This window comes from Grammomys surdaster, unplaced genomic scaffold (genome assembly GCF_004785775.1).
Source record: "Grammomys surdaster isolate TR1022 unplaced genomic scaffold, NIH_TR_1.0 958, whole genome shotgun sequence".
Classification (NCBI taxonomy): Eukaryota; Metazoa; Chordata; class Mammalia; order Rodentia; family Muridae; genus Grammomys; species Grammomys surdaster.
Genome location: NW_021605377.1, coordinates 1236768 through 1250411, shown reverse-complemented (window position 1 = coordinate 1250411; position 13644 = coordinate 1236768). Strand labels below are relative to the sequence as shown.

Below are 13644 nucleotides of genomic sequence, written 5' to 3'. Positions count from 1 at the left end.
TTTTTTTTTTTTTTTTTTTGGTTTTTCAAGACAGGGTTTCTCTGTATAGCCTTGGCTGTCCTGGAACTCACTCTGTAGACCAGGCTGGCCTCGAACTCAGAAATCCGCCTGCCTCTGCCTCCCAAGTGCTGGGACTAAAGGCGTGCGCCACCACTGCCTGGCTCTCTCTCTCTCTCTTTTTTTTTTTTTTTTTTTTTATTTCATTGACTTTTCTGATCTTTGAATTGCACTTAAATTTTTGGAGCCAAATGTTGTATAAATTATATAAATAAGAAAATTGTATAAATAAGAAATTTTAGCACTATACATACAAACACACACACTTTAAAAATTGGTATACTGTTGCCTTATATGTTAGGGTTATTTTAACTTGCAAGGCTGCTAATTTAAATAATTAAATGATACAGTTTTTGTTTTGTTTATACACCTGACTTCTATTAACATTTTAAAAATTGTATCAGTTTGTGTGTGTGTATGCACGTGCTTGAGCACAAGTCAGAGGACAGCTTGTAGGAATTGGTTCTCTCTGCCCTGAGGCACTTAGGTCATCGTACTTGGCAGCAAATGCCTTTACTAGGACATCTTTCTCTCCCCATCTCTTCATACTTTTAAGTAGAAGAATGATTATACGTTTTGAAAAGTTTTCAGTTATCTTTATGAGTTTTTTCAAATTGGCCATTAATTTGACTTTGAAGTCCTATCTGTTGCTCCTCACCCCCGCAGTGCTTCAGGATAGCCCTAGAACTTTGAGTTAAATAGCTTTATAGATCTTGTCTTATTTTAAGGATAACAAAGATCTGTCTATCTATCTAAACTGTCTGTCCGTCCGTCCATCCGTCCATCCATCCATTATCTGTCTATCCATTTATTGAATGTCTGTCTGTCTTTCTCTCTTTGGGATAGGGTCTCATGTAGTGTGGCTAGCTTGTAATTCCCTGCATGACTGAAGATTACTCTGAGCTTGCTCATTGTCTCTCTGTCTCTCCTGTCTGTCTGTTCCACCATCCATCCATCCATCTGAGGTAGGGTCTCACGTGGTGATGTTATCCTGTAACTCAGAATATGGCTGAGGATTACCCTGAGCTTCTTTCCATCTCACCTAGATTAGACTGGCTGACTTTGAAAAGTTGTCACATAGTAAACATTTCCCTGTCCATATTTTATTCACTTTGCTGAGTCTAGGGTTAGAAATGTACTTTCATTACTGCAGAGTATTCATGTGTTTTATATATGTGTGTTTTGTGTGTGTGTGTGTGTGTGTATTGCCAATATTTGTGGGTAAGGCTTGTTTATATTATGTGGACAAAGTATAATTCAATTATAATGACTAAATATAACTAAAAGTTTTAAAATGAAACTGTTCTATAAAATGTAATATGTTAATTAAGTCACTTAGAGAAAAAAGGATCATAAAAGAAAATGAATATAGGTTAGTAAATTTTATGAGTATATTCTATTACCTTTTTGTTTTAAAAACCAAAGCAATCTCTCTTCTTTTTTTATGTTTTTTAAAATAGGGATTGAACCCAAGGGTGGTTTGAAGCTGCATGCCAGGCGAGTGCTGTACCACTGAGCCCTAGCTGTTTTGTTTGCTTAGAGAGAGTGTGTAAGTGTGTGTGTGTCTGTGTGTGTGTGCGCACCATGATAGTAGGGAGGTCAGAGGACAACTTTTGGGAGTTGGTCTCTCTGTACCATGGGATTCAGGAATCAAACTCAGGTTCTCAGACTTGCATGGCAAATGCTTTTAGCCATCTCTCCAGTCCTCTTCTGAGACCTACTGTCGTCCGTACTGGTCTGCAGCTTACTGTGTGTGCAGGCTGCTCTCAGACTCACAGAGCCTCATCTCAGCCTCCCAGTGCCCATCCCACAGCCCATCAACTTGGTGTAAATTGTACTTGCATTTTAGTTTATCACTTTGAAGAAGTGTTACCTAAAAATCAGATGACAAAAGAAGAGTATAATTGATACTTAGCAGTATTTCCTGATGAGTCACAAGGATCCACCAAGCAGAGCTCATAAAGAACGTCTGAGTTTGAGCAAACGGCTTTGGTAGATCTGAGATGATTATACATTTCATTATATAATTCAGGTTTTATTTCTTGAACTATATTGTTTTCAGTAGAGTTCAACTTACTGTAAGCAAGTACCTTTTAAAAATTATAAACAGGTCCTTCTGCCTCAGCCTCTGGGGTGCTAGTATTATAGTTGTGTTACTATACATGACTGGGCATGTATTTCAATAATTGTATCGTCTTTTTCTATTTATTTAAAGTTAGGCTAGTAAGAAAACAGTACTTTTTTTAAAAAAAGATTTTTTTATTCTTTTAGAATTTTATAGAATGTTTGAACACATCCACCCTTCCCTTCCCCTCCTTCCCTGCTCCTCCTCTTCCTCCTCTAACCATACTCTTCATTTCTTTTACTCAGTTTTGAGATTTTTTTCTTTTCGTTCCTCATTGTGTCCACCTTGTGTTGCCCAGATTTGACATGTGACTGACCTACCAGGAGTCACACTACTAAAGAAAACTGATTCTCCCTTACCTAGCTCCTCAACTAGTGGTGGGATTTCATGTCTGCCTTCCCCTCTCTATGCTATGATTTTGTCTGGCTGGAGCTTGATAGGTCTTATGCATGCTGTCACACTTGCTGTGAATTCAGTGTGCAACTGCCCTGTTGTGTCTGGAAAACACTTTCCCTTGTTGTTGTCAGCCACCTCTGGTCCTTATAATCGTCCCACCTCCTTTTCCTCCAAGATCCCTGAGCCTTGGGAGGCAGGGTGTGCTATATTTGCCTAATTTATGTTGAGCACTCCACTAGGGCTCTGCACCATGTGCTGAGCAGTTGAGGTCTCTGTTGTTTGCCATCTACTGCAAAGAGACACTTCTGTGATGGTGGTGGAGATGCTCTGACCTGTGGGTAAGCAATACGCCATGAAGCATATGTCCATTTAACAGAATAATAGCACTGGGTTCTGCGCTAGGGCTGTGACCTGTCTACTCACAGGCGAACAGTACTTTTAATGTACGCAGTGAGTAAATAATGGAATATTCTGAATTCTTAAAGATTTATTTACTTTTATGTATATGAGTGTTTGTCTTCATGTGAATGTACCGTATAGAATGTACCTGTTCCCAAGCTTTTTGTTTTGCTTTTCAGTTTTTGCATGTTTAAAACAGGGCTTAGTCGCGTAGGCCAGGCTCACCTCAACCTTGTGGTCCTCTTCCCTGAGCCTGATGAGTGCTGAGGTGCAGGTGTGTGTCACCACACTCTGAGTCTCTAGTCATGTAGTGAATCAGTACTCCCGGATTTTTCCTGTTTGCTTGAAACTTTGTATCCTGGTAAGATGAAAATTTTAGTTCAGAATGATAATAAAAATTTTGTTAATTGCTTATCTTTAATGATAATCAGCAGACAGTAAACATTTGAGAATCTTTTATGTCTAAGCCATTGCTAAAGTCTACGATGTTGTTTGTTACAAAAAGCCTATAATAACTACAAGGTAACGGGTGAAGGGATTTTTATGGAAGTGATAAGTGTGGCTAGTACTAACTAACTAAGCTCCCCATTGGATGTGCTCGTCACTAGAAATATTTCAGAGTTTAGAGGTTTTTGGGTTTTGGAGTATTTGTAGACTTTACTGCTTGAGAACCTCTAATATCTGAACTCTGGAAACCTTCGAACATTATAGGTTTTAATTTAAGAAAAGTTTAGGTGTCAGCTCTTCAGATTATGGCTGCATAATCTGATAGAAAAATAGTAAAAATACAAACTGGAAATCATGTTGATCTAATTTTACAGAATGTTTCAAAGTGCTGGTTTTAACTTACAGAGTCCTCAGGAGGCTTGAAATGGTTAACAACACAGTTTTGTTGAGATTGATTATTGTAAGTAACAAACGTTTGAAGCACAAACATTCTAAAGCTAGTTGACAACCTGTTGTGATCTACAGAGGTGGAACCTTGTTTTTGACCTAGGGTAGTAGATGAAGGATCTCCTGATAGAATTGTTTCTTTTCGTGTGAACTGGAGTGTTCCCCTTTAAGAGCAGGGAAATGGCAAGAGCGCCAGAGCCATTTCATGTGATGGTTCTAAAACGACACTGTGAAAACACATTTAAATTAGATGCATTTATAAAAGGTGTAAGAGAAGAGCACTTACTAAAATAAAATCTGTGATGGGGATACAAGTGAACAGTGAGGTAGGAACCTGGACATTGAGGTCGTCTGTTTTCAGAGTTAATTAGTATCATATGAGACTTTTGCCTTCTGGTTATGCTGTATTTCCTAATGGTCAAAAGACGACAGATGTGTAGATACAGTCTGAGCATCCCTACTCTAAAACCCCAAATTCCAACAATTTGAATGACAACATGATGTGTCAAGTAGAAAACTCTACACCTGATTTCATGTAGCCGATTGCATTCAAAATACAAGTGCCTAAGTACTGTTTACAAAATTATCTTCAGGCTGTGTGTAAAGTGTATGCAGAATATAACGGATTTCATGCTTACATGGCATCCCATCCCGTTCCTACGAGAGCTTGTGCATTTGTAAAACGCTGTGTCTGTATCAGGAGCAGCCTGGTCCCAAACAGTTCTTGTATAAGGGTTATGCGAGCTGTGTATGAAATTCAAAGCTGCCACACAGCTTCCTTGACCCCAGTCCCAAAGGTGTTCTCACATGAAGTCTTACTTGTTCTGTGTTATTTCTTAGCTGACAGATGGTGCATTTGCTCTATAACTAAAGGCTAGGTGTCCTGAGTGTTGTCTCTGCGCCATACTTGTTTTGGAGTCTTTTACAACATTCATTCTCCAGTGATCCTTTGTAATGAGATGACTTAAATTAACGTCTGACAGGATTCCTGTGAAGAACAAGTCCCTGAAAAGGACTTAGCCTGGTGCTTGGCACATAACTGCAAGTGTTCTGTTCTGTAAGACATAGGCTGAGATGAGAAACGCTTCATTGGTTCAGTCTTTGGTAGACTAATGCCCTGCAACTTCAGCTATAGGGCTTGTTGCGTAAGTGTTCTTCTGATCACCTGTTATAATGCTGTGGTTTGAAAATAACAAGAGCCAGGATTTGAGTTCACAGGCAATAGAAGAACAAGTGGCAAAGTGGCAAGCGCAATAGTACAGGGACAGGGAAGGAGGAGCACAGTGGCCATGCAGTGACCGTCCACAGATGACAGGGACAGGGAAGGAGGAGCACAGTGGCCATGCAGTGACCGTCCACAGATGACAGGGACAGGGAAGGAGGAGCACTCACATTTTAAATTTCATTACATAATAAGTTTTATGTAAACAACTATCTCTGACAGATAACCTGTCTTTGTAAAGTTTTTTTTTTTTTTCCTTAAATTTTGTTGCTGGGCTGATTGGTAATTCTAGCCTCCTTTAAGTACAGGCACTTTTAACTTACATAGCCTGGGCTATGTGTGTCTGTCATGAATAACATTTTGAAGTTGTAAGCATTTATTCAAATGTTTTGTTTGCGTTAAGAGCACTACCTAGAGGAATGAGTGGCACATAAGTTTGTGTGTATTTCCGATAATTACAAGATGGGACAGGTCTGACACTTCTAAATATATTTGGATTTGCTTATCTTTATTTACTCTGCTTTTTCATTGGTATACTATTGTAATATTGCTAACATTTCTATAATGTTACTTTTAGTTATTTGTTAATAGACTGTTATGGCACTCAGATATAATTTTACTGCTTTCATATATTTCATGATAAAATTAGCTACTTTTTTTTAAATTAGGAAGTGGCTGTTTTTGTCTTTGATAAAAAGCTGATTGACAAATATCAAAAGTTTGAAAAGGATCAAATCATCGATTCTTTAAAACGTGGAGTCCAACAGCTAACCCGGCTACGACACCCGCGGCTTCTTACTGTCCAGCATCCTTTAGAAGAGTCAAGGTAAATGTTTGAAAATTCATACAGGATATGTCCTGAATAAATAGTTAAAAGTAGTATTTGGTCTATTTCAAATATTATCAACAATATTTCTTGAAAAGTAAGTGTTGAGATCACATGGGTCATTTATTACCCTAATATTCATATCGTCATGCATGCATGTGTCTATTTATTTTGTATGGACATGTGTATTTGCCTGTGAGTTTATGTGAGTTTGTGTGTGTGTAGCCCTCAGAGGCCAGAAGATGGTGTCGCCCCTGGAAGTGGAGTTAGCAGTTGTGTGCCACTGAGTGTTGCTTGGAACAGAACCTGGGTCCTATGTAGCAGCAGTCAGTGAGCCTCTACAAGTGAGCTTCTGCATGTGTCTGATGAAATATTGGTGCTTCTCACATTTGCCATGAGTTCGTATTTGTTTATAATAGCTGTAGCAGATTGGAGGGAACTGGAATACAGTCACTGCTTGAAAGAGGGTGTTCTTGCTATTTGGCTAGTATTTCTTTTTCTTTCTTCCTTCCTTCTTTCCTTCTTTTTTTCTTTCTTTCTTTCTTTCTTTTTTTTTTTTTTTTTTTTTTTTTTTTTTTTTTTCCAAGACAGGGTTTCTCTGTACAGCCCTGGCTGTCCTAGAACTCACTCTGTAGACCAGGCTGGCCTTGAACTCAGAAATCCGCCTGCCTCTGCCTCCCAAGTGCTGGGACTAAAGGCGTGCACCACTACCGCCCGGCTTGGCTAGTATTTCTGATCTGCTTTTTGTTAATGATTCCAGGATCGATGGTATATGTGTATCAAGTGCCATTCTAGACATTAAACTTTTTATGTCCAGTCTGTCAGTCCATAGTCTCAGTTATTTCACTGTCAATTTTGCTGAAAGATAAGCTTAGGAAATGTTGCTGAGATATTCAGAAAATAAGATTTATGTGTCTTGACTGGACTTAAATACTTTAGATACCCTACCTTTGTAAATTTTTTATATATTATTCATAATCAGTTTTTCAAACTTATTTCTTCCATTCTCCTTAGCCTACTGTCCCCTTGTCTTAATTTAGAAGGTTTTAAGTTGTCGGCCAGTTGTGTTCTGTGGCCTTTAGGATGTCACGGATAAGGCAGGAACAGGCAAGTAGCGGATTCCAAGCTTCCATCTCCCTTCAGTTGGGACAGTTTTGCTTTTGTTTGTCTTACATGTTAGGTTTCTGAACGTTCCTTGTTTGAAATCCTCAGTAAGTCTCCCCACCTTATGGCTCCCAAGTAAAGGACAGACATTTACCATGTACAAAGCTGTGTAGACGCCTCACACGCCTTACCTCATGTAAGCCTCAGAATTGCACAGGACAGAGGATTGGGAGCACCACTTACACTCTGGCTTGAATGGCAAACCTAGGAGTTGGCAGCTTAGTTCCTGAGCCTGTGCGCTAGCTCATGCATGCCTGCTCTCTCTCAACCGTACCAAGAAGTATGCTCAGATCTCTTACTATAAAAATGTCTCTGTTGTGTTCATTTGGTCTGTTTGTCTTATGTTCTCATAATATGTTTGAAGTTACCTGAGGTGAGAATGGCCAATGGACTTTCCTTTATCATATAGCTTTTTATACAGTGATTTTAATAAGAGTTAGGAAATTAAACATTTTTCTTTCGATTTATTAAGTTGGGCATGTATGATATATATGTGTGGGCATACATGTTATGGTGTGTGTATAGGTCAGAAGACAATTTGGTGGAATCAGTTCTCTCCTTCCCCCATTATGTCGGTTCTGGGAATTGAATCCAAGGCAATAGACTCACATGACAAGCTCTACCTGTTGAACCTTGAAAATAGGAATTTATTTGCTATCATGAAGAGACACAATTCAGAGGTTACTTCATGACATGTAGTTGTAAGGTTTATGAAAATTGTAGTAAGCATTAATTATAGGAGGAGGAACACTTTAAGAACTAGAAGAAATAATTTCCAGTTTTTAGTGTATTGTTAGGATTGAGATGATAGATTTAGATTCCACATTTCTTTTCATTTGAAAAATCAGTTCGAGGCAGAAGGAAAGCTAAGCAGTATATTACAGACACATGAAATCAGAGTGCAGAGCCGCTGTTACATAACTGGCATCTTGGAGCTGGAGCCAGCTGGTCCTTTGCACTTTGTAGGTTTTCATTGCTAAGCCCAAAGCCAAAGCCTGGTTGGGCCTGGAGTGCTTGGTAATTAGACAGCAGCGCTAAGCCCATTGAGTGTGTGTGCGGGCAGAAGCTGCTGCCCTGCCTTGTTCTTACATGATGAAGGCCCTTGGTTCTTACCATAACCCTCCAGAGCGTGTCTGTCAGCACGTCTCACAAACCACCAAGAGAGGCTCAGAGAGATGGTGTGTGGCCTCACCAAGACAATAAAGAGAAAAGCCAGGCTTGGGGCCAGATCTGATCTGTCTTCAAAGCTTGAGGTGATCATTATGTCATGGGCACAGACTGTCGGTATCCATGGTAACATTCTCTGAACATTAAAATCTTTTAAGTAAAAAAAGAAAACAAACCAGTAATTGAAACTTAAAAACTGTTGATTCTTTTCAAAATGATGATAAAGTAGATAAAGCTATTTCGATTGACGAAAGAATGGGGGCTGCCTTCCTGACTTGATCTCGTGGGATGTAAGAAAGCTGTAGGTTTCTTGAGCATATTCTGAAAGTTACAGCCTTACAGACAAGTGTAGAATGGGTTTAAAGAAACAGTTTTGAGTCAGTTCTTTGGTTTTCAAGCAATCATTTAAAAAGCAAAATTGAAATGTTTTCTGACTTTTAAAACTTAAAATAAAATATATCACAGTTGTCACAGTACTTAGTTTAAAAGATTGAATAATTTATCCTGTGTGGTTTGTGTGTAAATATGACTTTATTGGTTTTGGGGTGCTACAGTCATGCTGGGGTTATCAGCCCCAAACTTTCTTACTGATTTGAAGTATTTTCTTAACTCTTTGATAGGTTATCTATTATTTCATTTGTATTTAATTTTTATAATGTGTAACAGTAATAGTAACTACTCTCTTTCTCTTTTGAATCAGGGATTGCTTGGCATTTTGTACAGAACCAGTTTTTGCCAGTTTAGCCAATGTTCTTGGTAACTGGGAAAATCTACCCTCTTCAATATCTCCAGACATCAAGGATTATAAACTTTATGATGTAGAAACGAAGTATGGTTTGCTTCAGGTATGTAGTTTTATTTAATATGGGACAAGTTTTTCTCTTTAAAACAATTTGTAGCTTTTTCAAATTGATCTGCTATGTAGACTACCTTATGTAAACCTTTGGTCCTTGACAATAATTTGGAAATTATTTTCATGTCTTAGAATTTTTATGTTTTTATCATAGGCTTAAGTTATATTTTATGTATGCTCCCTGCACCCCCCAAACAAACAAACAAACAAACAGCCAAACCTACAAACCAGGTTTTACCCTATTGCTCTGGCTGATCTGGTACTTGCTGTATAAGCCAGGCTAGCCTTAAACCACAGTGCCTTGCTAAGTTATTTTAAATATATGACACTGATAACATTAGTAACCTCTGAGGGGATCACTTGTTGGTTGTTGGGTAAGTTCCTTTTAATTCTTTTAAGTCACGTACATTTGTTTCATAAACAAACTTTTTTATTGTTACAGTTTATAAACAAAACTTTAATAGTGAAAATAAAGGTATTTAATAACAGCAAAATAGCCTTAAGAAAATTTAGACTATATTGAGAAGTGTTTTTGTTTTTTCTTCTTCCTTCCTTCCTTCCTTCCTTCCTTCCTTCCTTCCTTCCTTCCTTTCTTTCTTTCTTTCTTTCTTTCTTTCTTTCTTTCTTTCTGTTTTTCGAGACAGGGTTTCTCTGTGTAGCCCGGGCTGTCCTGGAACTCACTCTGTAGACCAGGCTGGCCTCGAACTCAGAAATCCGCCTGCCTCTGCCTCCCAAGTGTTGTGATTAAAGGGGTGAGCCACCACTGCCCGGCCTGTTTTTTTCTTATTTGCCTAATTTTTAATATTTTTCTTTTTTTGATTACTAGCACCATGGATTAGATTCACTAGTAAATTCTGAGTTTCTTCGAAATAAAGATATTACTTACTAAAAATTTAAAAACAATTTTAAAGTTTATTATTATTGAACATCAAGTGGGGTGTGTGTGTGTGTGTGTGTGTGTGTGTGTGTGTGAGTGAAGGTCAGAGGACAGCTTGTGGAAGTGGCGTCTCCAGGGATGGAGCTCAGGCCTGGGTTTGGCAGCAGATGCCTTTACCTGCTGAGCATCTTCAGCTGAGCGTTATGTCAGCCTTGAGCACTTACCTTTCTTACCTCTGCTGCTGGTTACATCCAAGCTGTGAGAACTAGTGGCAGGAACTGCCCCATTGTTGTCTTATGTCTCGTCCATTTCCAGGTGGTTGACTTGTTTACTGTTCCTTGTCCAGGGCCTTTTCCATGTTCAGTACATTCTCTGCCATCGAGCTACCTCGCCAGCTTGAGTTAACTTTTGTAAATGTCATAAGGTCCAACTTCATTCTCTTATAGATAGTTTGCTTTCCAGCGTCATTTGTTATGAAGCTGGATACCCCTCACCCCCACTGAATGCTTTTAGTGCCACCATAAAGTTATTTGACCATATGCAGACACTATTTCTAGGTTTTTCTTTCTGACTCATTGGTCTGTCTTTGTGCTATAGCACCGCCTTGATTTTGATTGCTGTTGTTTTGTAGCAAGCAACTGGACTGTTTTTGCCAACTACAAAATAGTTTGAAAGATTAACAGTTAAAAATAAAAAAATAGAAGAGAAGGCTTAGATCAGACCACTTGCTATGTAAGCACAAGGACCTAAGTGAATTCTCTGCACTCAAAGAACTGCATGTGTGCACACCTGTAATCCAGTTGGGGTGCAGAGTCCGCAGATGGGTGCTGTCTGCCAGCCTAGTTCTGGGCTCAGTGAGAGACCATGAGAATGATAGGGCAGTACACTGATGTCTTCCTCCACCCCCCCCCACCCGCCCCACGCATGCACATAACCACCCCCACACACTGATTCATGCATACAAAAAAATAACCCTGATATGTGACTTAAGAGTTACTGTGCTACAGCACTGGCATTTTAACTAAAGTATATGGGACATGATGCCTGTATATAAATATAAAATAACTAAGTCATTCTTCTAAAAATATACAGTAAGTATGTAGCTTGTTTTCTTGTGAAGTTAAGGAAACTTCTAGATTTGAAAAACTGTACTTTTTCAAGTTATGTTTGGGAATAGTATTTCTGAAAATGTACAATTTTACAAAGTTTATTATCATGTTAACCAGGTAATAATGGGTTTCGTTGTGACATTTCACACCTGTGTGTAATGTGTTTTGATTCTGTTCTTCTATTACTCTCTTGTCACCACTCCCCCACCCCCTCCTCTTTTTTTTTTGTAAACATGTATGGTTTTGCCTGCATAAATATGTGCATCACACCTAGGCCAGAGGAGGGCATCAGATCCCTTGCACCTTGAGTTACAGATGGTTGTAAGGCACCATGTGGGTGCTGAGAATTGAATCTGGGCTCCACTGCTCTTCCCTGCTGAGTCATCATGTCTCCAGCCCCTTCATCTTTTTAACTAGTCTTTCTTCTGCTTTAATGTCTTTGTTTCTTTAGTGACCCAGTAAGTTTAATTAGCCTTGTTTACAGGAGCCTGGGAACCTTACCAGTGACTACATCAGTGAAGAAAATGTCTCTCCTGCTCCGAGAATCGTTAAATTGCCTGTAGCTCCTCAGAGAGGAGTGGAGCCTCCTGAGTTCCTGAGTTCCCACTCCCACTGTGATGAGTGTTGACAGGTCCAGTGTTGTGTAGGTAGTCACACTGCTGTGCGGCTCTGCAGGCAGTTCTGCCAACTGTAAGACCCTTCAGACCAAAGGAGACAGCGTATTAATTAGTGGCCATAAACAAAGTGGTTTGGAAGGTCATTCTGTCACGTCTGTTTAACAAAACAGCAGCATTGATTGTCTTCCCTATTAGAGCCTACAGCCTCCTCAGCTATAAGCTTTTAACCAGACTGACAGTATTAGATATGAATTTCTTCCTATGGTCTGGGCCTTAACTCCAGTCAGAAAGAGGTTGGTTACCCTGGTAACAGACTGTTACTGTTGCACCAGTATAAATTTTCTCTGGGAGGGAGTCCACAGCTAAGACCCTTGACAACCATTTGTCTAGCATCTTGTGAGCTAGCCAGCAGGTAGGAAGCTTCCAGTTTAGTAGCAGCTTGGTTTCTCTGTTCTGTGACCAACCATGTTATCTTCTATAGTCAAGTCCTACATTACAGTGTAGATCTGGTGGGCACTCAACAGTGGCAATCACTTATATTTTGGAGGCTTCCTTGATCTGTAGCTCATAGGCAGGTAGTTTACTCCAGAGAGTGGGATCTTCTTTAATTACCTTTGATTTGTGGGAACATTTATTAATCCTTACATGATCTTTATGGATTCCTGGAAGCTGACGAAATGCTTCAGATTTTACTCTGAGAGAAAGGAGGTTTGAATACGAGAACGAGTAGTCTGGGTTCTGCTTTAACAGAATACTGAAGCAGCTGCATTGACAGACTGTAGAAGAAGGGTAAGGGCAGAAGCCAAGAGACGTGATAGGTGTGGCTCCTGGGGCAGCCCCGGCCAGAGACAGTGGTGATCCAGAGGTGGGACCTGGATCATGTCCTACATCTATTTCAAAGTGAAAATAAGATTCTTTGCAAATATATGTGCGCGCACACACACATACACACACATGCACACACACGCACATACACACACATTTATATATATAGTGACAGGGACTTACTGTGTAACCCTGGTTCATCTGGAATTTGCTATATAGTCCAAGCTGTTAACGCAGCAGAGATCTACCTGCCTCTGCTTCCAGGGTACTGGGGTTATGGGGTTAAAGGCAGGTACCTCTCTGGTGGGCTGATTGGCTAAATTAAAACAAACAACTCAGGATAATTCAAAGATCTTTGTTTTTAGTAAATAGACAAACAGAGTAATTATTAACTGGTATGGAAAGCACTGTGGGAGGGATGAACTACATTTGGGGTGGGGGCTCAATCCCGGATTGCTCTGGGGTTCTGGTGCTTACAGGAGAGGGAAGGGAAGGAGGGGAAGGAGGTCTGCGCCTAGAGCAGAGGCCCCGCTCCATGGTGGAAGAGAATGATGGTAAGAACTGAGGAAGCGAGCAGATCCCGGAACACCAGGAAAGCAGACTAGAAAGAAGGGACTGGTAGAATTTGAGGAAAGCCAGGGACAGAGGTTTCTGGGAAGTCAGAGAGCGGCCACTTGCCAGAACCCACCTCTTCCTGGTCCAGACATCCATTTGCTCTGTATACCTAATCCCACAGTCATCTGTGGCACCCATATAAAAGTTACCTTGTGTTAGTTCCGTGTGACTGTAAGTAAACATTAGGTAATTAATACTAAGCACAGTAATTACTACTTAGAAAAGTTGAATTTTAAATTTAAATTTTAAAGTGTAACTACGCAAAAATCTTATCCAACTCAATGAGAATTCTCACATTTTGAACTGGAAATGAATTAATTTATACAGCAGAAATTTATCTTTTTTTCTGCTATTATAAAGAGGAAGCTCTTTATAGCTGTACTTCAGTTTTGTTACACGATTTCCCCTCGAGTTTGATTGTTAGCTGACTTGTGAAAACTCTTACCTAGGAGGCCCAGCAGGTGCTGTGTTCCATACAAATGACATTTTTTACAAGAG

At 39.6% G+C, this 13644-nt stretch overlaps 1 protein-coding gene across 1 annotated transcript in view; it reads left to right on the top strand.

Annotated features, from left to right (window-relative positions):
• Positions 1 to 13644, top strand: part of Scyl2 (SCY1 like pseudokinase 2) — a 48996-nt gene that overhangs the window by 11422 nt on the left and 23930 nt on the right. Inside the window, 2 exon segments of the mRNA XM_028783033.1 lie at positions 5762 to 5919; positions 8951 to 9095. Coding sequence (XP_028638866.1) covers positions 5762 to 5919; positions 8951 to 9095 — 303 coding nt within the window.